The 27,910-nt window shown below is 39.5% G+C and overlaps 1 protein-coding gene across 1 annotated transcript in view; it reads right to left on the bottom strand.

The window, feature by feature from the left end:
• Positions 1–12,195: 12,195 nt before the first annotated feature.
• The window catches only part of mtpn (myotrophin), a 65,495-nt gene continuing 49,780 nt past the window's right edge, over positions 12,196–27,910 (bottom strand). The window contains exons 3-4 of the mRNA XM_043709439.1: positions 26,330–26,413; positions 12,196–12,961 (exon numbers count right to left, since the gene is read on the bottom strand). Coding sequence (XP_043565374.1) covers positions 12,875–12,961; positions 26,330–26,413 — 171 coding nt within the window. The 3' untranslated portion in view covers positions 12,196–12,874. The remainder of the gene's footprint in view (positions 12,962–26,329; positions 26,414–27,910) is intronic.

Here is a 27,910-nt window from a genome sequence, read left to right as displayed (position 1 = left end):
ATATGCTTCCTGCCTCCAGAATGTCCAATCCTTTAATAATCTTATATGTCTCAATCAAATCCCCTCTCATTCTCTAAACTCAAGTATATATAAGGACTCGGATTTCACCAGTTTCCTCATTTCCCCTCCCCCCACCCTGTCTCAGTCAAATCCATCGAATTCAGCACCGCCTTCCTAACCTGCAATCTTCTTCCCGACCTCTCCGCCCCCACCCCAGTCTGACCTATCACCCTCACCTTGACCTCTTTCCACCTATCACATTTCCGACGCCCCTCCCCCAAGTCCCTCCTCCCTACCTTTTATCTTAGCCTGCTGTAAAATCTTTCCTCATTCCTGAAGAAGGGCTTATGCCCGAAATGTCGATTCTCCTGTTCCCTGGATGCTGCCTGACCTGCTGCGCTTTTCCAGCAACACATTTCCAGCTCTGATCTCCAGCATCTGCAGACCTCACTTTCTCCTCAAGTATATATAAGCCCAGTCACTCCAATCTTTCAACATATGATAGTCCCGCCATTCTGGGAATTGACCTTGTGAACCTACGCTGCACTCCCTCAATAGCCAGATTGTCCTTCCTCAAAACTGCACACAATACTCCAAGTGTGGTCTCACCAGGGCCCTGTACAGCTGCAGAAGGACCACTTTGCTCCTATACTCAATTCCTCTTGTTATAAAGGCCAGCATGCCATAAGCTTTCTTCACTGCCTGCTGTACCTCAATGCTTGCTTTCATTAACTGATGTACAAGAACACCTAGATCTCGTTGTACTTCTCCCTTATCTAACTTGACTCCATTTAGATAGTAATCTGCCTTCCTGTTTTTGCCACTAAAGTGGATAACCACACATTTATCCACATTAATCTGCATCTGCCAGGCATCAGTCCACTCACCTAACCTGTCCAAGTCACCCTGTATTCTCACAACATCCTCCTCACATTTCACCCTGCCACATAGCTTTGTGTCATCAGCAAATTTGCTAATATTACATTTAATACATTCATGACTCAGTGGTTAGCACTAGGGTCGCAGGTTCGATTCCAGGCTTGGGCAACTGTCTGTGTGGAGCTTGCACGTTCTCCCCGTGTCTGCGTGGGTTTTCTCTGGCTGCTCTGGTTTCCTCCCACTGTCCAAAGATGTGCAGGTCAGGTGAATTGGCCATGCTAAATTGTCCATAATGTTAGGCGCATTAGTCAGAGGGAAATGGGTCTGGGTGGGTTACTCTTCGGAGGGTCGGTGTAAACTGGATGGGCCAAAGGGCCTGTTTCCACACTGTAGGGAATCAAATCTATATCATTAATATATATTGTAAACAGCTGCGGTCCCAGCACCGAACCTTGTGGTACCCATTGGTCACTACCTGCCATTCCGAAAGGGACATGTTTATCACTATGATTTGCTTACTGTCAGTCAGCCAATTTTCAATCCAAGTCAGTATTTTGTCCCCAATACCATGTGGCCTAATTTTGCTCACTAATCTCATATGTGGGACTTTATCAAAAGCTTTCTGAAAGTCCAGGTACACTACATCCACTGGCTCTCCTGTGTCCACCTTCATAGTTACATCTTCAAAAAATTCCAGAAGATTAGTCAAGCATGATTTCCGCTTGTTAACTCTGACCTATCTTGTTATTGCTATACAAATGAGTCGTAATTTCATCTTTTATAATTGACTCCAGCATTTTTCCCACCACTGACGTCAGGCTAACCGGTCAATAATTCCCTGTTTTCTCACTATTTCTCTGGGTCCCACCCTCCACCCCCCACCTTACTAGTTTAAATCCTCTCAAGCAGCTCTAACAAATCTCCCTGCCACTCCCCGTTAAAAAGTGTATGTGTCAGATACAGGGCCTCATTTTATTTGATAATTTTTGCAATTGCTAGCCTTATGTGCTGATTCACTCTTATATCCCTTCCGATCACAGTCTGATACTCCTTACTCTAACTGCTGCCCTGCTCTATTACTTCATTATTTCTCTTTACTGTACCCTATCGCCTCTCTTTTGATCCTTTACTCTTACAATTTAGTTTAAAGCCCTCTCTACCACCCTAGTGACAACATTTGCCTGGACACTGGTCCTAACATATTTAGATGTAGGCTATCCCAATGGAACTGAACCTACTTTCCTACTATTGATGTCAGTCCCCCATGAATTCAAACACATTTCTCCCACACTAATGTCTCAGCCATGGAATTATCCCTCTAATTTTATTTGCTCTATGCTAAGTTGCTCATGGCTGAATCAAAATCTAGAAGTTTTTACCTTTGAGCTTCTTGGCTATTCATATTTCCTAAGCACATCTTTCATCTAGTTCTATCTTTCCTAGTCATCTATCTTTCCTACCTATCAGTCGTAATCCTATGTTGATAGTTGGAGAAATTTATACTCATCCAGCGCTAGATGTTAGACAAACAGCAGAGAGGGTAGGAGTGAGGTAGTAGGAGTGTCATCAGTATACATCTGCAACATTACATGTTTTCAGATAATGTTGCTAAGGGACAGTGAGTAAATGAGAAACTTAGAGGGACCAAAACTTTTACAGTTTAGAGTGGTGTTATAAAGACTATTATTCATATTTCTTCTAAGGTTTCGTGTTAAGAGATTCTGAACAGTGGTCCATTTGGATACACAAACTATTTTTTCCAAAAGGATCACTAAAAGGACGTTGGGACATTTTTTTTTAAGACACTGCTCAGAAGTCACATGAGTTAAGTGTCTGGATCTGTTTATTGGAAATGACATGCCTGAGTTTATGGATATTGCTCGCATTTCGTTTGGATATAGCCTGCTGGAAGAGAGAGTTAGCCAGCTCATCTTCTGCTCTTCTGAGAAAACCCTTTTGGGGAGTTCAAAGGGTTTTGAAGCAACTATTCTCCAACAAAGTCTCTAAATTCTCACCAATTTCTGAATGAACTGCACCCACAAATGTCCCAGTAACAACCATGTCTTTAGTGATGTCCCTCTACATACACTCAGGACATTGACTGAAAGCCATTTTAAACATTCATATATTGTCCATTTTCTATTCCAGAACTAAAATCTTTTGGCCAGAGCATTTGTTCCTCAGAATTAATCTCTATAAAAGAAGTTATTTATTCTGTTCCTTTAATTGCTGTGTGTGTATATCTGTGTGCACTGGGGTTACTTAGAAGAACAAATATTTATACTTTCCTATTTCAAACTGTGTGTTAATCAGTTTTACACCTTTGCTGTATAAATTCTGTTTATATAATAAATCTAATTTCTGTTTTCTCTCTCTCTCTCTCTCTCTCTCTCTCTCTATATATATATATATAACTAGAGAATTCTTTGTGCTTGTTTATGACTGGTTATTTACCAAAATGAAACTAGGTGACAGCAATTCAGATAGCTGAGTGATGATAGAGAGACCTAAGAGATGGATGGTGTGCTCAACCATATTAGATTAGATTATTAGATTACATTACAGTGTGGAAACAGGCCCTTTGGCCCAACAAGTCCACACCGACCCGCCGAAGCGCAACCCACCCATACCCCTACATTTACCCCTTACCTAATACTACGGGCAATTTTAGCATGGCCAATTCACCTGACCTGCACATCTTTGGACTGAGAGAGGAAACCGGAGCACCTGGAGGAAACCCACGCAGACACGGGGAGAACGTGCAAACTCCACACAATCAGTCGCCTGAGGCGGGAATCGAACCTGGGTCTCTGGTGAGGCAGCAGTGCTAACCACTGTGCCACCGTGCCGCCCATATGAAATGTGGGAGAGAGTTTGAAAGAGGACAGTTCACATTGCTCACATTCATATGGGATGTTCTTTACATTTTTGATAAGAATCACTTTGACACTATAACAGGGGCAGAAACCTGAACAGAGGGCTTCAAATTTAGAGTTCCAGCAAAGTTTGCCACAGATTTTGGCAGCAACAGCATGTTCACAGACCTTAGTGAGGAAAGGAATGTTGGATTTAGAGCAGTAGTTTGCAAGGATAGTGCAGATAAAGGTTATTTTTCATGAGGGCTTGCAATGACATATTTGAAGGAGAGGGGAAGGCATCTCCAGAAGTAGAACCATTAAAAATATTAGCTAATAACAGGCTTGAGAGAGGAAGTTGAGTTGCCAGTTGTTTAGTATAGAATAGTGCAGCACAGGAATGGGCCCTTTTGCCCACAGTGTTGCGCCAAACATGATAACCATATTAAATTGATCCCTTCTGCCTGCCCTTCAAACATTCTTTGTCTATTCATATATTTATCTATATGTCCTTTCAAGGCCCCTATCGTATCTGACTCCACCACCACCACTGGCACCGAGCTCCAGACTCCTATCACTATCTGTGCAAACAACATGCCCTTCACATCTCCTTTGCACTTTCCCCCTCTCATGTTAGATGCATTTCCCTTAGTATTAGACATTTCAACTCTGGGAGAAAAGATTCTGATTGTCAACCCCTATTTATGTGTCACATAATTTTACAGACTTCTATGAAGTCTCCCCTCAGCTTCTTCCGCTCCAGAGAAAATAACCTGAGTTTTCTAGTCTCTCCTTAAAGCTCATACCCTCTAATCTACGCAGCATTCTTCTGCACCCTCTCCAAAGCCTCCACATCCTTCCTGTAATGTGGTGACCAGAAGTGAACGCAACACCGAGGTGCAGCCTAACCAAAGTCTTAAAAAGCTTCAACACAACATTCTAACTCTTATACTTAATTATGAGAAAATGAGGACTGCAGATGCTGGAGATCAGACTCAAAAAGTGTGGCGCTGGAAAAACACAGCAGGTCAGCCAGGATTCAAGGAACAAGAGAGTCAATGTTTCAGGCATATCTGATGAAGGGCTTAAGCCCGAAATATCGACTGTCCTGCTCCTCGGATGCTGCCTACCTGTGCTTTTCCAGCACTACACTACTCTCCAGCATCTGCAGTATACATTTGCCTCCACAATTGTTCTGCCATTCTCACATTCCAATTATTTAGTGTGAACTATCAACATCTTTTCTCCACCAGAACTCTATATTTACTACCTACGTTCACCACTGCACCCTCCCCCCCCAAACTATAGCATAAATGCTGCCCCCCTCCACACTTTGCTTCAGCTCTGAAAGAATCATCTAGACTTGAAATGTTAGCTTGTGCTCTCTCCATGCGTACTGTCTGACCTACTGTCATCTCCAGCATTTTGTCGTGTTCGGTATGGATTCCCGCATCTGCAGTAATTTTCTGCTGCTGTCCAGAAAAATTGAAGCAGTGATAATGATCTGAAAATAATAATCTAGAAGATTGAAAGGCAATGGTGTTATTGCACCATTGTTCAGACCCTGCCAGTGAGGAACATCAGTTCAGGATGTAGAATAATATTGTAGGGCTTTTGCCCAAAACATCGATTTTCCTGCTCCTCAGGTGCTGCCTGACCTGCTCTGCTTTTCCAGCACTACTCTAATCCTGAACAATGGTGTGTCGAACTGCCAGACTTGTGGGGGAGGGGACAGAGGACATGCTGACAGAGAATGTAACAAATAAAGTTGAAAAAAACGGTAGAAGTGGGGGAATGTAACAAGTCGGGACAGGTCTGCTGAAGCCAGTTACAGCTCCTTGAGACTTATTGTTTCTTTTATTTCAAACATCCCCTTTTGCCTTTACATCATCACCTTTTTTGTAATTCAGCAGCTCTTCCTTTCATGATATTATTGACCTTCCCTTTTCTTTTCCTTCACGGCCTTATTTTCCTGTTTAGATTTAGATTTTCGATTAGATTCTGTACAACGAACCTCCAAAGAGTAACCCACCCAGACCATTCCCCTGCCCTATATTTATCCCTTACTAATGTACCTATCATTGTGGGCAATTTAGCATGGCCAATTCACCTGACCCGGACCCATTGTCCTACCCTGTATTTACCTCTGACTAATGTACCTAACACTGTGGACAATTTAGCATGGCCAATTCACCTGACCCAGACCCATTCCCTTATCCTATATTTACCCCTTAATAATGTACCTAACACTGTGGGCAATTTAGCATGACCAATTCACCTGACTGGCACATCTTTCGGACTGTGGGAGTTCTTTGCACTCTCTTAAAAATTGTTGCATCTCTAATTGCTTCCACTCCCAGTGAAAGATTATTGACTTGAAAAATGTTAACAGTTTCTGTCTCCATAGGTAGTACTTGACTGGCTGTGTATTTTCAGCACTATCTGGTTTCAGTGCATTCGTTTCATTGTTATATTGATGGTGTATTTACAATGCAATGGCTTTTTTTTCCCAAAGTAATGTATACAGCTGATTGGAAGATGCTATTTGAATAACTCAGCCCTGCATCTCTCACAGTGATAACAGATCTGGATTTAGTTGCTAACATTGTACTTAGCATGATTCATGGGCTTGTTGTGATTCTTAATGATAGATTAGATTAGATTAGATTCCCTACAGTATGGAAACAGGCCCTTTGGCCCAACAAATTCACACTGACCCTCCGAAGAGTAACCCACCCAGACCCATTCCCCTACCCTAATATTTGCACCTGATTAATTCACCCAACACTATGGCCAATTTAGCATGACCAATTCACCTGCCCATCTTTGGATTGTGGGAGGAAACCCATGCAGACATGGGAAGAGTGTGCAAACTCCACACAGACAGTCGTCTGAGGTGGGAATCAAACCTGGGTCCCTGGCACTGAGGCAGCAGTGCTAACCACTTGTCAAAACGGACTTCTTGTTGATGCCTATAGCATAAGAACTATTAGAAAGGGGTTTTTCAGGAAGTAAAATTTAGAAGGCTGTATCACAAATTTAATATATTTCTGTAACCACCATTGTGATCTGCCTTAACAATAATAGTTTAACAGTATATTTTCCATTCATATATTCTCCAGCACTTTGTGCCACAATGCTAACATATTATGATGAAATTGAAGCTTATTTAACAGTGAAAATTAATTTGAGGCAAGGGCAATACATAATTCTGCCATCAACCAGCAATTTGAAACTTGGGAGCATTCTCTATGTGTCACCAGCTTCAGGATGAAATTCATGACACAAAAGCAATCATAATTATTGACAAATCGAATAAACCGAGTAAAACATGGCCAGAATAACATCCTGGATAAGAGATTTCACATTACTTACCGATTCTTTAATGCTTGAAATGATGGGTGAAATACTTTACTAGAAACATCAGTGAGATGCTTCATTAAATCCTGGAAATAACTTAAAAGCTGAAGCATCCCAGGAAAATGATGGAACAACAAACTATCACAGTGAACTGCATGTAATAAACTATATTATTAATATTTATATCAAATAAATTATTGATATTTCCATCATATAAAATCTATTTTTTTCATAATTGAATGAAATGACAATGATGGATGAAAACAATGGTGAATAGGAGTAAACCAGTGCTTTCTCATTAGGCACAGACGGATTTATATTTTGTCAGCACCATACCCACAGGGTGCAACTTTAGATAGTATATATTCTCAGACAAAATAGACTTCAGCATTGTCCCCAGATTCATTTCAATAATCTTATTGTTGGCAATCTGATTTAATAACACACAGGAAGTGTAGGGTAGTAAATGCAGAGTTGCATTCTGCTGCTGGTGAGTATATTGACTTAGGATACCAGCAGCATAGGAATAGTCATTCTATTGCTAATCATGTTTTTGATGATGCAGAGAAAATTGGTTTAGCAGGGAATGCTGCAGTTGGAATAGACAAAGTGGAACAGTAACATTCACTGGTATGCTTCTTTCATTATAAAGGATGGTTTCTGATTTACTTTTCACTTCCCTACATGTGTAAATTTGACTAAATATTATTTGTTATTTCAAAAGTATTTTGTGCAAGGTTTTGACAATACAATGGGATAAACGTTTAACTTTCAGCTTTGGTGTCTCACTGAAGAGGTTACTATTCATGTATATGCTTAAGTAGCAAGTGTCTGTAAGTTATTCAATCACAGAGCAATATCACTGAGCTCAGTCTGCTGTTTATCTGTCATATGCATATAATGGAAGTTGCTAGACAGTGTAAGTAGTAAAATGTATGAAAAATACCGGGTCAGAATTAGAAATGCAGGAAAAATTCTTAATGGAAATAGAAGGTAAAAGAACGAATCAGTGCATGAAATTAGGATAAATATAAGGATCTAGGGGCAAAGACAGTAATAAGTCTGGATAAGAACTAAAATGATGATATTGTTAACAAATCATTGACAATACCAATTCAAAGTCCAAACATTTTCATTTCCACTACAGGCACCGATTTCTGCAATATTAATCCCAATTGGTCACTCAAACTGAACCCAACTATGTATCGTTTTCTACCCTGAACTTCACACCCTCAACAGTCTTCACAGACTCTTCCTTAATGGATGAACTTGAAAACCTTTCATCTTCTCTTGTCTATACTTTCTCAGATGCTTCTTTTACCTACAATCACTGATTTATGAGGAACATTCTCATCAGTAGCAGTCCTCAACACATTCTAAAATTCTTTTAAGCCTCACAATTCAAAAACGCCCTCCAATCTGCCCTGTCTTAGTCAGCAACAAAGCAAAGGCATTGCCACTGACCTCATAGAAAGAATGAAATATCAAATGATTTCACATTCACTTTTTGCCGATATTCATTTGAATCTAGCACCAAATAAAGTGGATCGTCAGGCATCTGCCAGTGATGTTGGGATTTCTTTGTGTACATGAAATTCTATTCAATAAGTATTTTGAGACACTTACAACTTGAGATATTATATTGTACTGCCAAGAAATCGTGTTGTTCATTCTACATTTATTTGGAAAATGAATTCAAAAAAAAGAGGTGCTAATCACTGTATGGCTATCACATCGCTGGAGATTTAAGGTTCTTTCTCCAACAAGGAGAGGAGAAAATGAGGATTGCAAGATCACAAGATATAAAACATGGTTTGAATGGCCTACTGCTCCTATTGAGTATGCTTAGATATTCAATTAGCTCATGGCTGATCTGATAATCCTCAACCCTATTTTCCTGCCTTTTCCCTTTACTCCCTTACTGGTCAAGAATATACCTGAGCCTTGAATATACTTAGGTAGTAATCTACAGTTGTAATCTATGGATTACTCCTAGTGCCACATGATAACAGAGAATAGGAACAGGAAGGTAGATTAGACAAATGCATGGCTAAAGAGATTGCGTAGGAGGTAAGGCTTTAGATTCTTGGATGATTGGGACTTCTGGTGTAGATGGGACCTGAACAAGTTTGCACCGTAGCAGAAATAGGTCCAGCATTCTTGCGGAGAGGTTTTAAACTAACTTGGCAGGAGTAGGAGACATAGACTAGATATAAAGTCAGAAACAAGATCCAATCAGATAGAGAAGGATTGCTAAAATAGCTCAGTTGGCGGAGAAGGCATGGGAGCAGGATAAGGCACATGGGAGGCCCAGAAAGCTAAATTGTATCTATTTTAGTGCAAGGAGCCTGGTTGATAAGGCAGATGAACTTAGTGTTGATCAGCACGTTGAAATATATTATTGCAGTCACAGAGAAATGATGGAAGGAGGGGTGGGATGTGCTCAACTTTCCAGGGTGTAAAAGTTTCAGGCATGATAGTAAAGGAAGTACATGTGGGGTCATTGCTTTATTGATTAATGGAAATAACTACTGCACTATTGAGGGAGGACTCCTGGAAGGGTTTTCAAATGAGGCTATTTGGGTAGAGCTTAGAAATAAAAAGTGGAAATTACCTTGGACTTATACAGACCTCCCAACAATTAGAAGGAGTAGAGGGGCAAATCACAGAAAGGCGTGAGAAATAGACTTATAGTTGGAGAGGATTTAAACGTTGCTTACATTAACAGGCATTGCCTTAGTGTGAAAGATTAGATGGGGTGGAGTTTTTTAAAGTGCATCTAGGAGAGTTTTTTGTGCCAGGACACAGATAGCCCCACAAGAAATGGGGCAGTGGTAGACTTAATCATAGGGAGTGAAGCAAGCCATGGGGTTGAAGATTAAGTGGGTGAGCATTTTTCAGATAGTGACCATGATGCTGTAAAAGTTTTAAAGTCATCATGGAAATAAATAAGGATAGTACAGAAGTTAAATGTCTAAATTGGGAGAAGGCTGATTTCATTATCATTAGACAAGATTTGGCAACTATCGACAAGTGACTGCTCCAAGCCTATCTAGATTTTGAAAGTAGATGCCTTTTTAAAAGAAATATAATCAGATTTCAGGGCCAATGTGTTCCTCGAAGAGTGAAGGGCAAGGGCAGTAAGTTCAGGGAACCCTGGATGTCAAGGGATATCAAGACTAAGAAAGAAGCATATGTTAGGCACAGTACATTAAAAACAGGGGAGGCCTTCAAAAGCTTAAGGTGAAGGAACCCTTCGGAGGCAGTGATCATAATATGATTGAATTTACTCTGCAATTTGAGGGGGAGAAGATAGAATCGGAGGAAGTAACAAGATGAAGACAGAGAAGCAGTGAATGTAATATATTTGGATTTTCAGAAGGTATTGATCAAGGTACCAGACAAGGTTACTTAATAGCCCATTGTTTGAAATAGTACATAGAAGATTGGCGAACTAGCAGAAGACAAAGTTAGGATAAAGGGGGGGACTTTTAGGATGGTACCAGGGGATCAGCACTGGGGTCACAATTATATAGATAATGACTTAAAGGAGGAAAGGGAGTATAAGCAAATTTTTGACAAAAATAGGTAGGAAGGCAAATGACGAGTATGGCACAAAAAGGCTTACATAAAGATGCAGACCATAGAATGGAAACAGGCCTTTTGACCCAACCAGCCCTCTGGAGTGACCCAGCCAGACCCATTTCCCTCTGACTAACGCACTTAACCTATACATCCCTGAATACCATAGGCAAATTAGCATAGCCAATTCACCTAACATGCACATCTTTAGATTAAAATAGTTGAGTGGGCAAAAACTTAGATTGAATCTAACGTGGGGAAAATGTGAGGTTGTGCACTTTGGCAAGAAGGAGAGGGGAGCAGAACATTACTTAAAGTGGAAGATGACTGCAGAAAGCTATGGAAACAGCATTTGATACTGCTAGTCCATGAATCACAAAAAGCTGACATTCAAGTTCAGCAGTTAAAAGGCAAACAAAAAAGTGGCTTTCTTTTCAAAAGGAACGGAGGATGTAGGAGGGATTTTGCTAAACCTATACAAGGTAAGCTTTAGACCAGTTGGAATACTGGACAGTTTTGGGTTCCTTATCGAAGGGATTGAGTACACTGGACCTGTACATGTTGGAATGTAGGAAAATAGAAGACCAACTTGTTGAAACATACAAGATTTTATGGGCTTCACAGGTAGGTGTAAAACGGTAGTTTCCTCTCGAGAGACTCGAGGGGTAAAGGGCATAATCATAAAATAAAAAGAGTGTTAAACATTTAAAACAGGTAAGGTGGAATTTCTTCTGACACTTGTGAATCTGTGGAATTCATCACCACAGAGAGCTATTGATGCTGTGTCACTAAGTATATTCAAGGATAAGATAAACAGATTTTAGATCAGTCAGGGAATCAATGGTTATGGGAAATTGGAGGATTATTAGATCAGCTGAGATCTCATTGAGTACAGGCATGAATAGCCTCCTTCTGTTCCTATATCTTGTTACTAATGGTAAATAAACAGTATTATAACCCAAAAGGTGATGCAGTGTCAGGAATGCAGTCTTTTGAGAGACATTAGACCCAAATCTCATCTGCTGTTTCAGAAGCATGTGAAAGATTTCATGGTATTATACAAGAGCAAGCAAAAAGTTCTTCTCTTGGTCAACATATATCATTTGATGACTACCATCAAAACACATCTGTTATGTTCTCTCTGCTGCGTGAGACTTCGCAGAATCTGACTAAAAATATACATTAAACTACCTCACCGGCTATGATGTGCGTTGGCAATTTGCAAAGTTGTGAAAGGCATAAGACAGTTTACTCACATTTCACATGTTTACTCAGCTAAATTTCACATTTCCCCTGGTGCGCTCAGGCAGTTTTGTTTAATTGAGGAAATATAACCCCAAAAAGTTAACTGCATATATTTAAAAACCACACTGCTGGAGATTACTTGACAATTTGAAAATGTGTATGCACAGTTCTTGATTGCTGTTGGCACCATCGACTTGGTTAGATACATTGCATCACTGAGGCAAGTTTAAAACTCATACGTTAATAGAAAGCTCAAAAAACAATGGAAACAAGGCAGATTACACACATCTTTATTTTATTAAAACAGATTTCTCAAGTCACTGATTATGCAACAGGAATAGTGATAGTTCACTCAATCCAATTGTTATCATGATCATCCTTAGAATTGTAACTTTTAATAAAACTTTCACAAATCATTATGGTTTACATGATATTCAATACCCAAAAGTCAAAAAGGGAAACAAAACTTTGGAAGGTGTCTTCAAATCAGTGAGGCACCGCAACTGCCAAAATCTTCAAATTTCAGAAATGATCTGTTAAGTTTAGAGTACTGTTTGTGGGTAACACAAGAATAACCTTTTGCTGAAAAACTTTTCGGTACAATCATTTAAAAGAACATCTGCTTCACACTGTCCACAACGTATGAAAACAAGTTCGAGGAAAGGTGACTCAGTAAGATGGACATATGTAGTATAACTGTGATATGATCTGCTTCAAGAATTGCAGCAATTTATTTTTGTGTTGAACTATCCCTAGAGAGACGTAGAGTCAGTCCATTGTACGCTGTGCAAGAGCTCGGATATTTACGTTAACCAAGACGTCTGTAACTGTACAAAAACATGCTACAAACTTGTCTGTTTAGTTAGAATTAAAAGATGCACTCGGAAGCAGAAAAAATTAAGAAAAAGAAACAAGATGGTGCAGCACAAGGCCACAGTAAAGCACGACAATCGTCACTTGAGAAGTTCTTTCATTTCAGGGCTTTCAGCAACTTCCAAATAGCTCATTCCATCAGGGCACTTCCCCGTTTTATTTGCACCCTGTGGGTTGGAAAAAGACAATTAGAAACCAACTGGAGACAGAGGAGATTCACATAAGACCTAAATATTGGCTCCTGTCCAAATTAAAAAAAGTGAATAGAACCATCATCTGAAAATGATACCCACGATGAACAAAGAAGTAACAGACTTTAAAATGGGTCTGATCAAGCAGCAGCAAGCTTGCAGATTATTAAACCCATCCTTGCCATTGTGTGGTTGCCTTGAGTAAGGAAATTTGGTTCAAGGAATAACCACTGATCAGTTTGAGGTTCAATAAATAAAACCTTAATAAAACAATTTTAAAGTAGATCATTTAACAGTTGGATCATTTCCAAGCATATCCATACTGACCAATGTAATTTTGGTACAAAATTAATGTGGAATGGTTTTTAGGCAAACTTTCCTGTAGTATGTTGGAGGTGATAATACATTAGTAGCTTAACTAGAGTAATGCAGCTGTGCTGTGAGAGAATGAGCGAGAGAGTTTTTAAGGATGGTGGTGACTGGGTGGGGGGAAAGAGAAAAGGAGAGTGGGGCTTGGGCAGTGTGGATTACCCTTGGGTAATTCCCAAAGAGACCGCCACAGAGGGTTCCACATGGACGTTGTACAAAAATGGGAATTATACAAACAAGTGTCTGCTTTTGGAAATCCTGCACCATATGTCTAACAAGTTAGAATCTGGTTTGGTCCAACAACATTTTTAAATAACTGTACATAAAATGCATGATTGTACGTACATACTGAGAGAATAAAACCATGATGCCAATGTTTTAAAACAAAAGAAAATTAGAACAGTAGACAAACCTTATTTCTATTTTAGATTCTAATATCCAGAATTAACCCAAGATTAATACAGGTAACTGCCAGTGAACAGCCCACAGCACATCAAATAGCAAATGCAGTTATCTAGAAACCCTTGAGATGTTAGAGATTTGGTGACCCAGTGTCATCAGAACAAAGGATTCTAACTGTTCGCTTTTGATGATCTGGCCTTGAAACCCTTTGCAAAGTCTCAAAGGCTGCCTCAACTATTGCTCATATTCTAGTGTTCATCTCCTTTCCTCAGACTATGCTCCCCTCGATTCTGAAAACTGAACACCAGCATTTAGTCATAGGCACAACTCTAGCGTTACACAAATGCTGAATTTCCAGCTAGCAATGCCAGTGTCAGAACAAATTACTACAGAATCCACCATCTGTACTGAAAACAACAAATGCTGGAGATCACAGGAGGTCAGGCAGCATTCATAGAGAGAGCAAGTTCAGAGCTCTGAAGAATCATCTAGACTCAAAATGTTAGCTTGCTCTCTTCCTATGGAACGCTATCTAACCTGCTGTGATCTCCAGCATTTGTTTTTAGTAATGTCAGTTTCTTCTGGTAGATCATCTTGCATACATTCCACATATTCCTTTCAATGGTATCTGCTACTAGCCTGATTTTCCCAGTCTATCTGCATATTGAAGTTCCCCATGATGATTGTAAGAGTCTGACACTATTTTCTCTCCACATCCTAACTACTGCTAAGAGACCAGCACTTATTGCCCATTCCTAGTTGGCCTTGAGAAGGTGGTGGTGAGCTACCTTCTTGAACTGCTGCAGTCCACTTGCTGTGGGTTGACTCTCAATGCCCTGAGAGAGGAAGTTTCAGGATTTTAAGCCAGTGCCAGTGAAGGAATAGCAATACATTTCCAAGTCAGGATGGCAAATGGCTCAGAGGAGAACTAGGTGGTCTTCCTGTATATCTGCTGCCCTTTTCCATCCAAATGGAAGTGGTCATGGGTTGGGAAGATGTTGTCCAAGAATCTTCGGTGAATTTCTGCAGGGCATCCTTTAGATAGTACACACTGCTTCAACTGAGCAACTGGTGGTGGAAGGAGTGGATGCAGTGCCAATCAAGCAGGCAGTTCTCTCACAGAGAGTGTAAAAGCTTTAATGATGGTGGGGCTGCACTTATCCAGGAAAGTGGAGTATATTTCACCACTCTCCTGACTTGTACCTTGTAGATGGTGGACAGGATTTGGGGAGACAGGAGGTGAATTACTTGCTATAGTATTCATAGCCTCTGAGCAACTCTCATAGCCACTGTATTAATTCGATCAGTTGACTTTCTGATCAATGATGTTGGTATTGGGGGCTTCAGTGATGGCAATACCATTGAATGTCAAGGGGCAACAGTTAGATTGTTTCTTGCTGGCAAGAATGTTGGCACAAATATTACTTGCCACTTGTCAGCCCAAGCCTGGATATTGTCCAGATCTTGTTGCATTTGGAGACTGACTGCTTCAGGGTCTGAATCATCGCAAATGGTGCTGAACGTTGGCAAACATCCCCACTTCTAACCTTATGATTGAGGGAATGTCATTGATAAAGTAGCTGAAGATGGTTGGACTCAAGTCATTACTCTAGGAACTCTTGCAGAGATGTCCTGGAGCTGAGATGACCAACCTCCAACAACCATCATCTTACGTATCAGGTAGGAGTGCAAGCACTGGACAGTTTGGCCCAGATACCTATTGATTTCTATTTGCTAGGGCTCCTTGATGCCACACTGTCGAATGTAGCCTTGAAATCAAGGGCTATTACTTTCACCTCACCTTTGGAACTTAGCTCTTTTGCCCATGTTTGAACTAAGGCCATAAGGTGGTCAGGAACAGAGTGGCCCTGGTGGAACCTAAACTGGGTGTCACTGAGCAGGTGCTGCTTGGTAGCACTGTTCATGACATCTTCCATCACTTTACAGATGACAGAGAATAGGCTGTTGGAGCAGTAATTGGCCAGGTTGGATTTGTGGTTTTTAAAAAAATGTACAGGACACACTTGGACAATTTTCCACACCTACATTGGGCAGATGCCAGCGTTGTAACAGCTTGGCTAGGGAAGCGGCAAGTTTGAGCACAAGTCTTCAGTACTATTGCCAGAATGTTGTCAGGGCCCGTGGCCCTTACAATGTTTCTAACAGTGCCTCTAACTGTTTCTTGATCTGTGGAGTAAATAGAATTGGCTCAACACTGGTATCTGTCATACCAGGGATCGCTGGAGAAGACAGATGGATTATCCACTTGGCACTTCTGGCTTGAAGATTGCTGTGAAAGCTTCAGCATTATCTTTTGCACTGATGTGCTAGGCTCTTTCTTCATTGAAGATAGGGATATTTGAAGAGTATTCTCCTCTAGTGATTTGTTTAAGCATCCAACAGCATTCATGACTGGATGTAGCAGGACTGCAGAGATTAGATCTGATCTATTGGTTGTGGGATTGCTTAGCTATGTCAATTGCTTGCTGCTTATGCTGTTTGGCATGCAAGTAGTCCTGTTTGCTAGCTTCACCAGGATGACCTCATTTTCAGGCATGCCCTCCGGCACTCTCCATTGAGCCAGGGTTGATTGTGTGGTTTGATGGTAATGGTGGAATGGGAGATATGCTGGGCCATGAGGTTACTGATTGTGCTGGAGTACAATTCTGATGCTGCTGATAGTCCACAGTGCCTCATGAATGCCCAGTTGAGTTTCTAGATCTGTTTGAAGTCTGTCCCATTTAACACAGCAATAGTGCCAGACAACACAAATATATTTCTCAATATGAAGGCAGGACTTTGTATCTGCAAGGACTGAGAGGTGGTCAATTTTACCAATACTGTCAGACAGATGCATCAACAGCTGGCAGATTGGTAAAGATGAAATCAAGTACATTTTTTTCCCCCTTGTCAGGTATGCAATAATTGGTGAAGGAACCAATCTAGCAGCTGTCTTCTTTAGAACCCAACCAGCGCAATCATTTGTACTGCTGCCGAGCCACTTTTGGTGGTGAACACTGAAACCCCCCAGAGTATATTTTGTGCTCTTGCCATCCATAGTACTTTTAGGTGTTGTTCAACATGGGAGTACAGAGTCATCAGCTGAGGGAGGATGGCAAACAGCAGGAAGTTTCCTTGCCCATGTTTAACCTGAAGCCATGAGACATCATGAAGTCCAGAATCAAATGTTGAGGACTCCCAGAGCAACTCCCTCCTGACTGCATACCACTGTGCTGCCACCTCTGCTGGGTCTGTCCTGCCGGTGGAGTAGGATGTATCCAAGAATAGTGATGTGGTGGTCGTCTCTGGGACATCTGTAAAGGTATAATTCTGTTGGTATGCCTACATCAGGCTGTTGCTCGACTCGTCTGAGACAGCTCTCCTCCACCACCCCCCCAACCAAAACGTTAGTGAGGGGGCCTTTGCAGGGTTGACAGGGCTGTTTCTGCCTGCGTCTTTTCTGGTGCCTAGGTCAATGCTAGATGATCCTTTCACTTTCATTTCTTTGAGATTGGTACAACTGAATGGCTTCAGAGGGCAACTGAAATTTGGGTCTGGTGTCACATGTAGGCCAGACTGGGAAAGGATGGCAGATTTCCTTCCCTGAAGGGCATTAGTGTACCAGGTGGGTTTTTCTTACAATTGTCAATGGTTTCACAATCATTAAATCCTTAATCCCAGATTTTATTGAATTCAACTTCCATGATCTGCTGTGGCAGGATTTGAACCTGGGTCCCTAGATCATTAACTGGGTCGCTGGATTAATAATCTAGTGATAATACTACTAGGCCATCACCTTCCCCTTCCTTTGCAGTTCCACAACTCTACCCTCAATCCATGTCTTCTGACCCTGTATCATTTCTTACTAAGGTGGCAACCTTTTCCCCCACCTCTGCCTGACCTTTCGTTAGGATATGTATCCTAGATATTTAATTCCCAACCACATCTGTGATAGATTATAAGAATGAGATTGTGGAGTTCTTGATTTAACTTGTTATTTGATTTGAGCATAGGAGACTGCTAAATAACACATCAGCCCATGGAATTAAAGGCAAGGTACCATATAGATAGAGAATTGATGGATTGGTAGAAGGCAGAGAACCTCAGGAGAAAGGAGAGGCAAATCATCCATTCAAGACTTTTGGCTGAAGATGAATTCAAATTCTTCAGCCCTGTCTTTTGCACTGAAGCACTGAGCGCTCCCAACAATGAGGAAGGCAGCATTTTATAGAGCCTTCTGCTCTTTTAGTTATTTAAGTGTCGTCCACTACCTTTATCTACGATTTGAAAACAAAGATGAGGTTAAGTAAGTGCTTCCCTCTAGGATTCCCAAACCACCTGCTGCACACACAGTCTAGTGGCTATGTTTTTTTTTTAGAACTGAGCCAACTTGCTATTGAGTTACTCTTAGTGATGGACACAGGTTCCACATCCACATACCATCAGAATCCAATTTAAGTTTATAAAACAACATTTTCCACAAAACAGCACCAAACAACAGAAGGATTGGGAGTAAAAATGGGTAATCTCGCTATATGGTACACAAAGAGCAGAAATTTGATGTTCAATCAATTGTTATTTTTAAGATACTATTAATCCATTTGATTGACAAAACCCTCAGGGGTATGGGGCAAAGACAACTATATGGAATTTAATCACAGATCAGATATGGATAATAGGACATGGAGTGAATGCTTCCTCTTGTAGGGTATTCTGAGACAAGGGGTAGCAAATTTAAAAACAGTTGAGGAGAAACTACTCCATCCAAAAGGGCTGTGAATCTGTGGAATTTGCTACCCTAAAGTGCTGTGGACGCAGAGACAGTGAGTAAATTCAAGGAGGGGTTAGACAGATTTTTAATTGATAACGGGTTGAAGGGTCATTGAGAGAGTAGCAGATCAATCATGACCGAATGGTGGAGCAAACTTGATGGACCGAATGGTGGAGCAAACTTGATGGGCCGAATGGTCTAATTCTGCTCATTTATCTGATGAAAATATCAAACATGATATGACTGAAAGACAAAAAGTCTTGAAGAGCTAATTGGTTAATTGCTGTTCCGAATATCATGTCTTTGTTGCATAACTTAGTAAAAGCAACATTTGTCTAGTTATGAAGCACTTACATCAAACTCTTCCTAATGCCTCTTCAGTAATTATGACTTTTGCCTAATTAATCCATATAATAATATGTTGCAGTCAGCTATGGCTCAGTTGGTAGCACTTGTACCTGAGTCACAAAGCGAAAGTACTTCATTGCATAGAAAGTGCTTTGAGATATCGGATGGTTGTGAAAGGCACCATATAAACGAAGGGTTTTTTTTTAAAATACAAAAAATGCTGGAGAAACTCAGGTGATTCTGGTTGCATTTCTGGGCACAGGAAAAATATTAAAGTTTTAAATTTTGTATAATTTTTCTTCAAGGGGTCAGAGGTCAAACTAACCTCAAAACATTAACTGTTTTTTGTCTGTCCACAGATGCTGTGGAGTTTTTCCCACTGTGCTGTGGCTGTTTCATATTTCCAGCATCTGCAACATTTTACTTTAATTCAAACGTTTTAATACTTAATTTCTCTTTGTAAGTGATCTTGGTTTATTCTACCTACTGCTCTGCAATGGTGGATCGTTAACCTATCAGACACAACCAGTTCAATCCCATCTCTTATCGGCCATAATTACCTCATGCAAACTGCAGCTCAACTTTGCATAATTTGGAATTTTAGAATGAAAAGTTAATTACATTCCTCAAATCCAATCAGAATTGATCAATATTACACAATGACTCAAGAAAATAAACTTAGATCTATGGCTCTATGCACAACGAATGGAATGACTGATCTATAATTTATCCGTCCCCTTGAACTAGTTGGTTCTGTATTGAGCGAGAATGCCCAAGAAACTTGTCCAAAAAGTTAAATTGTAACAGGAAACAGATAGTAGATCAATAAAAGACATATCTTGGTTCCATCTCCACTATGGAAGACACAAATGTTCTAAAGTGATTGGGAACCGATCTGAGGGAGAGGGATTGACGGAAAATCAGCATGAAGAAAATGGGTTTGAGAAAAAATTGAAGGGAACGAAGGCTGATAAATCCCACCCAATAATCTACATCCCAGACTGTTTAAGGAAGTGACCCTAGAAATAGTGGATGCATTGGTGGTCATCTTTCAACATTCTATACATTTGAACAGATCCAATGGATTGGAGGGTAGCAAATGTAACCTATTTATATATTAAAAAAAAACAGGAAATTGCAGACTTCTTAATTTGACATAGAGTGAATTCTAGTATTTTCCACCCTAAAGATTCAGTATTAGAATCTTTGGAAAACACAGTGACAGGATCAGACAGCCAGCATGGACTGGTAAGGGTGCAATGAGATCAGAGCGTCCTTGTACATCAGCCTCTGAAAGTAAACATGCACGTGCAGCAGGTAGTAAAGGTGGAAAATGGGATGGTGGTCTTTATGGAGTGTTCAAATTCCAGAGCAGGGATTTTTTGCTGCAATTGCACAGGGCCTGAGGGAGACCATGCCTGGTGTATTGTGTGCAGCTTTGGTCTCCTTAAGTGTATGCTCTGGATACGGAAAGTGTACCAAGATTTACCAGATTCCTAGAACGGCAGGACTGACATGTGAAGAGAGAAACTAGATCGGGTAGGACCGTATTCACTAGAGTTCAGAAGAATGAATTCAGGGAATCTCAGAAGCCTACAAAATTGCAATAGGGCTGGGGAGGGTAAACACAGGAAGGACGTTCCGGATGACTGGGAAGTGTAGAACCATGAGTCACAGTTTAAAGATAAGGGGTGAGCCATTTAGTTCTGAGAAGAGGAAAAATATCTTCACCTAGAGAGTGTTGAGCCTATGAGATTCTCTGCCACAGAAAGCAGTTAAAGCCAATTCATTGTTTAAAATTGTGTTGAATGGGGGAAATAGACTTGAAGGGCCACATGGCCTAATCCTGCACTTGTTTCTATGGAAGCTTTAATAGAAATGAAAAGTGCTGGAAATATTTAGCTAGTCTGATATTAATCTGAAAAGTTAACTTTCTTTGCAGATTTACCTTTTTTCCATTTCTGCTGTAATTTCAGATATCTTGCATCTGTAATATTCAAATTAAACTTTGACATTAAAATTTTAAACTAAAAATCTCACTTAGTTTCAAACCCATGAGCTTCTGATGAATCTGTACCAAAGATAATTACCAACCTTTACTTTTCACATTTGGCAACTGACCTGTTGTACTTCCAGTACTTTGTTTTCATTAGTGCTTTATTACGGGCTAGAGACCACTTGGTGGTGCTCTGCCAAAAAACATGTTGACTTGTGGATCAATTTCTGTACACCTATTCAACAACTCATAAGGTAATATACAGAAAGCGGGCAACTGACTCTAGGTGTAGCTATCAGTTATTAGATAGTCAATCTTAGACCTCAAAAGTAAGGGTTGGAAAAGGAAGTAGAAACAAGAAAATATAAGTAGGTAAACTCAAAAACAAAAGGTGGCATTGCGACAGCAAATCCTCATACATGTCAACCAAAGCAGTAAGATAAACACAATTTGAAAAAGATAGCCAATATAAAATGGATCTTGATGGAAAAGTGTAATTATCAAAATGGAACACGTCTGAGATGACAGTTGAAATCAGAGGAGACTCATACAGAATATCACTATCAACTCTAACAGATAGGGACTAATTGCTCTATATATGCATCAGTCTGGTATGAAAAGAGTCAGTGAAGTCAATACCAATGAGACAAGTCAAAGCAATACTTGCATTTTTTTTAAAATTATGATTTATTTTCTCCCCATTATATACATATCCAATGTTTATTTTACAAAAGTTGTAAAAATTAGGAATAAGTATAATACTCCAGAGTGTATACCTTTCAGTCCTTTATAAGAAATAGGATTTGCCAACTACAAATCTGGTCCTTAACACTGAGCCCAATTAAAATACAGAATGCTCAAAAGGTAACTGAATTAATGTTTTGAATGAATTTGTTACAAATATCAAAATGCAGCAAGCTTTACAAAAGCTTAATACACCTGAACAGCCACAAACCAGTTTAGTCCCAGCAATATATGCGATAACTAAAAATAAGCAGATCAATAACCTGCTGCCCTAATGTCCTCAAGAATAGCACATAATGCTGTGGTGACAGCTGCCAGATGGTCAACATACTCCACTTTATCAGACAGACACTGATATATGAGGCTTGAAGTTGCTGTCTAGAGTGGGAATAATAGTTATCACAAAACAACTTTGCCAATAGATTGAGTGCTTCCATCTAGCTGCCATGGCTTTAAGCACATTCAGAATATTGATCACAACTTCAAAATAGTTTCTTGCACACGTATATTTTAAAAAAACTTGCATCCCTATTGAACTTCTTAGGACTATTACGTCTTAAAACACTTAAATGTAGTCTAGGTTGTAAGTTACGGGACATTGAAGTCTATATAAACAAAAAAACTCAAGACAATCTAACCACTTCGTGATATTCAATGCCATTACCACTGAATCCCTGATTATCCTGGAAAATGATCTAGACCAATTATATAAAACACTGAGGTATCAGAGCCAGGTCAGAAGCTAGGGCTTCTGCAGGAAGTAACTCTCCCTGATTCCTCAAAATCTGTCCAACACCTAAAAGGCACAAGTCAGTGTCACGGCATACTCTCTTTTTCAGGATGACTAAGGATCCAGGACAAAGCAGCCCACTTGACTGGCCTATCGAACACTACCTTAAAGATTTACTGTCCACAATCAATGCAGAATGGGAGCAGAATGTACTAGCTGCAAGATGCAATACAGTAAATCAATACCACTCCTTCCAAACCCATATTCATTCACCGTTGCTACGTTCAAATCCTGGAGCTCCCTTCTAAACATCACAATGAGTGTATCTATCAATCATGGACTGTAGCAGTGAAAGGAAGCTCATCACCTTCAAGAAGGTAAGGATGGGTAATAAATGCATGGCCCATTAACAAGTAAAAGCAACTCTTATGAATAGCTTATCCTCAACAGGACACAGCATATCATTAATCTTTCTTTCCTCCTTATTCAGGCTATATTTCACATCCCATTGTCCAAAAATTGCAATATGACCTGTATTGTAAATTCAAACTAACATCTGTCACCATATAAAAACAACTTCGGTACCACTTTCATTGTTAATAGTAATGGGCCAAGTGCAGGTAGGTAGAACTAGTTTAGTTTGGGATTATGGTCAGCATGGATTGGTTAGACTAAAAGGGTCAGTTGCTGTGTTGTTTGACTCTATGGCTGATTCTAAGTCCAATGTGGTTTAGAAGAGGTAGGTGAAGGTGTGTGGTGGGAGGAGACCCAATTTATAGCAAGGCAAGTAAACATTACAGTCCAAGTGTTTGGAGTTGTGGGAATCCCTTCTAATAATAAGACTTTATATACAAATATACACACAATATAAAAATATTAATTGCAAAATGTCAGTCCAAGAGCAAGGTAAGTGAAATACATTAGATGATAGATTTTGGCTACATTTTATAAAAGTAATAATCCCAGAAACATTCAGAAGGGCAACTTATCACAGAACAGCAATGCAAACGGTCTACAAACAGCCTAAAATGATAATCAGTTTCTTCTTTCATTGTTAGAACTGCTAACAATGTACAAATATTCTAGATAAATAGTACTGCAGTGCTGAAAGGATTAAGGATTGAAGAAAACCTCAAGCTCACTGGTGCAATGCTGGCTGCTTACAATTCTGAATCACCCAATTTGCTTCAGGATGTACATATTCCCAACAGTATCATTAGAGCAAAGCTATTACAGTAAAATTACAATTTAACTACAAAGCAATCCTTAAAGTCCTGCATAAACAAGAGATTATACTTTTTTCTTTAAGACATGGTCCAATAATCAAAACTTGAGAGGGGTACATAATGGGGAATATGAAGTGAATTGGCAGTTTGGGATTTAAAATTCTAACACTTCTCAGTATGGTATCTTACCTGTTCTGAATGAAAACTCAACACAAGGTGCCAATACTCACCTATCTCATTATTTTCATAAGAAATAAGAGTAGACTTGTTCTGCCAATCATTAAGACCATAACTGATTTGTTTGTAGCCTTAACTCCACTTTTGAGACATTAAATTTTAATAAAACCTCTCATGGAATGTGGTGTCATTTATTGCCCATCCCTAGGTGATGACGATATGCCTTTTGGAACTGCTGCAGCCCACATGCTGTAGGTTGGCTAACAATGCTCTTAATGCTAGTAACAAACACTACATTGGACAAACAGGCAGAAAACTAGCCATCAGGATACATGAACACTAACTAGCCACAAAACAACATGACCGTCTCTCACTAGTATCCTTACACACAGATAAGGACACCACTTTGACTGGGACAACACATCCATCTTAGACAAGCCAAACAGAAACATGCATGAGAATTCCTAGAAGCATGGCATTCCAACCGGAAATCTATCAACAAACACATTGAGTTAGACACTGTCTACCACCCCCTGAGAAAAGGAACAGCAAATAACATCACCAACCCAAAAGAAATGCAAAGATCTAAATATAAAGCAGGAATCATGTACGCTGCTTCGCCTGAGGCCCACTGAAGATGTTAGCTATTAGGGTGACAAAATGCCTAGAAATGAACCTCCCAGCTCAGCGAGCAAACTTACATCCAGAACAATGATCTTAGGAAGGGAATTCCAGGATTTTGACCCAACAGTAAAGGAACGACAATATTAAGTCAGCGATGAGTGGCTTGGAAGGGAACTTGCAGCTGTTGATATCTGCTGTGGTCATGGGTTTGGAAGGCACTAAGGAATTTTGGTGATGTGTTTTTCAAGTGTTTCCTCTCGGTGCACCACATTTACCCAAGGTGAAGTTATAAATTTGCTACTTAACAATCCAGATTTTGAAATATTTTATGTTGTATGCCACCTCATGTTAGACTTAGCCCCTAAACTGGTAAATTTCGTGGATTTTGATAGAGAAAAACTTGTTCATAGGTCAAAAGCATTGGTCTCAGCAACTGTCAAATATTTGCCTCACATTTTCTATTGTGAGGTTTGACTTAATTATGGCATTAAATTATCCAGTCTTGAGAATCTTATCACCACTTCCTTGAACATTCATAATGGAGCTTAGGCTTTATTAATTTCAAATAAAGGCTTCATGGTTTTAACCAAGCACTTCGGATTTCGAACTTTCAAATTAACCACTTATAGCAAAGTAATCCATCTTTCACCAGGAGCAACTGTTTTATAAATCTAGCTTCAACCAAGACATATTAAAATCTGCCAAACTAAAATCCAAAAGCTCAAATTATAGGTATTTCCCGAAGCAAAAAAAAAAATCCAGAATCTGAATTCTAGTGTACTACACTTTACCCTGTGCTTGGTAAGAGTTCTCCCAATGTAAACAAATTACCATTAACTACTTAAAAAATTCTCATACTACATTTAAAAAAAAAATCACCATGACTATAGATATACTTACAAGTTAAGCATTGAAATTCTTCATATAGACCAAAACACCCATACCACTAGTTCAAAACCCAAATTCTAAAATAATTTATATTTAAATACACAAAAAAACAAACATGCTGCAATTGTTTTCAGCTGGATAAAAGGTGGAGTAATGGAAATATAGCATCTTAAGAGACTGAAAAATTGTAATGTTAAAAATGCTGAAAATTCTCATTCTCTGGGATAAAATGCGCAGATCTTAAATCATACTTCACATTTAGACAAAGATTGTCAGAGTGCTTAGCATTTCTAGCACAAAGGACATGTCGCCTGCATTCAGTGCTGATATGGAGAAAATTCCAGGAGTTTACCATTAGACCAAAACTTGCGTGCTTTATCAGTCAATCACCTACTTTCATTCTGTATACCATGTGTAAGAAAATGACCAGATGACTTGTTGCTTTCCAGTTAGAGAGGGAAGGTTTGCTGAGTGAATTCAAGATTTAAAGTTCTCGTTCCCTTGTGGAATGCACCTTGAATAGGTAGACCTACTACACTCTGAATAAATAGTCATGACAGGTACTAATATTGGTTATGTGGGCAATCTCTGCGAGCAAATCTTTCATTGTGACAGCAACAATTTTGGATTTTAGGTTCCAGTGGAAAATTAAAAAAAAAGTGTTATTTAAAAACAGTGATATTTTACTTTCTCCTATGACTTCAACAGGAGGAAACACCAAGCACATGATGCAATTTCAGTTATTCACGAAATAACTTAGGAATAGAATGATACCAACTTTTTTTCTTCGTTTATAAATGGATAAGACACATGCATTAGATACCTTTTATCGAGTTAGCACAGTGAATAATTCTGGGAAAGTCTTATTAATCAACTTTACATGGAAATATATTTTGAATGATATGCTAGTCAGTTAAAGTAAACTCCAAAGTACGTGAGCAAACCTCTAGAATAGAACCTCTATACCACCACCAGATCAGTTTCTATACACAGACCACAGCTGCTGACCTCTTATTTAGAAGATTTGGGATTGGGATGCAACCCCATTTCTCTGGTACTCTGAACCTACCTTGGATAACAGGAATTTCACACATTCTAAATGTCCCTCATAGATTGCTGACAGAAGTGCTGTGTAACCATGTATATCCGGAACCTGTAGATCAGAGAAATAGAGGGATAAAACATTATTGACAAAAAATGACCTCCTTTGTGCCACCAATGTAAACAAAAACTGCATAAATCTAAAGTCTCTTTCCTATGGTTCTTGAAAGAATGTTCTCAAATTGAGGGTCACCAGGGATCTGTAGAACTCTCCAACAAAAGACTTGAAACATTTATTATTTAGCTTGCCTTTTTGGTGCTTTTTTTTTGAGGGGGGGGGAGCAGAGAAGAGGAATAGAAAGAGTTGCCTCAGTTCTTACAACTAATAGCAAGGTAACTTGCTAGTTGAAATTAGAGAGTCAAATATTCTCACTTGAGATTTGAAGATTTAAAATTTGAAGAGTAATAAAATTAGATAAATATATCACAAACAAAACTAAATTTCTGAAATATTTAGATTGGCGTTCAAGTGAGCGACAGTTATTAAAAAAAGAGAAAACAAATTACTTATCCATTTTTCCTACCCTTCAACTACCTTTGTGTCCAAATATCAGTTGATTGTAATCGAACATATTTAACAACAAAGACTTAAAAATTCTGAAGATAGATGGACCTCAAAAGAAACTCTTCCTTCAGTGATGTTCCCAGAGAATGGAATCATCCATATGACAAAGAACAAGTCAAATATCTCAGTGAAATCTGAGCCGATGACTAAAGTTTCATTTTTCATTTATTGAGGTCACTGAGCATATTAAAAAATGTTGCAAATGAAATACATTACACAACATAAAAATTGTAAACACAGCATACATGAACTACAAGAGTCATCATCTTTATTCCAAAATTACAGTTATAGGCAAATAAATCTCAGTGAGGAGTTACTCCTATTTCCACAGGAGAGCTTTTTGCCAGCTGGCACGGTTGTGATTGGTTTCCTTTCAGCAAATTTCAAACATTCACAAACTACTGTTTCTTTCGGTTGATATTTCTTCTGGAGGACCCTTTATACACAAATTGTTATCTCAGCTCACTTACTCCTTAACATAGGCTATTTAAACTCCTACAGCCTTTTGGATCACTTCCTCATTGAAGCTTGTAAATGTGTCAGATTCCAAACGCTTTCTCCTGACTTCAAAGGAACTCAGGACTCTCAGCCCTGACTAGTTGGAGACCAGTAACAGCACGCCTACTGTTATCTTTTCTTACTGGGTAAACCTGCTTGTGGCCTGCTTGCTGTCCTTAGGAGGATATACAAATCATGGCTGACAATTTAATGATCTCTCCAAGTGGCTGGCTCATAAATTACATTGACAGCACATGATTTCACTAATACTGCTTTGAATTTGACAAACTCTCTAAGATGGAGAAAGTGAGGACTGCAGATGCTGGAGATCAGGGCTGAAAAATGTGTTGCTGGAAAAGCACAGCAGGTCAGGCAGCATCCAAGGAGCAGGAGAATCGACATTTCGGGCATAAGCCCTTCTTCAGGAATGAGGAGGGTGTGCTAAGCAGGCTAAGATAAAAGGTAGGGAGGAGGGACTTGGGGGAG

The sequence above is a fragment of the Chiloscyllium plagiosum genome, chromosome 19 (assembly GCF_004010195.1).
Source record: "Chiloscyllium plagiosum isolate BGI_BamShark_2017 chromosome 19, ASM401019v2, whole genome shotgun sequence".
NCBI lineage: Eukaryota > Metazoa > Chordata > Chondrichthyes > Orectolobiformes > Hemiscylliidae > Chiloscyllium > Chiloscyllium plagiosum.
The sequence above is the reverse complement of the archived record's forward strand: the minus strand, read 5'-3'. Positions and strand labels throughout refer to the sequence as shown.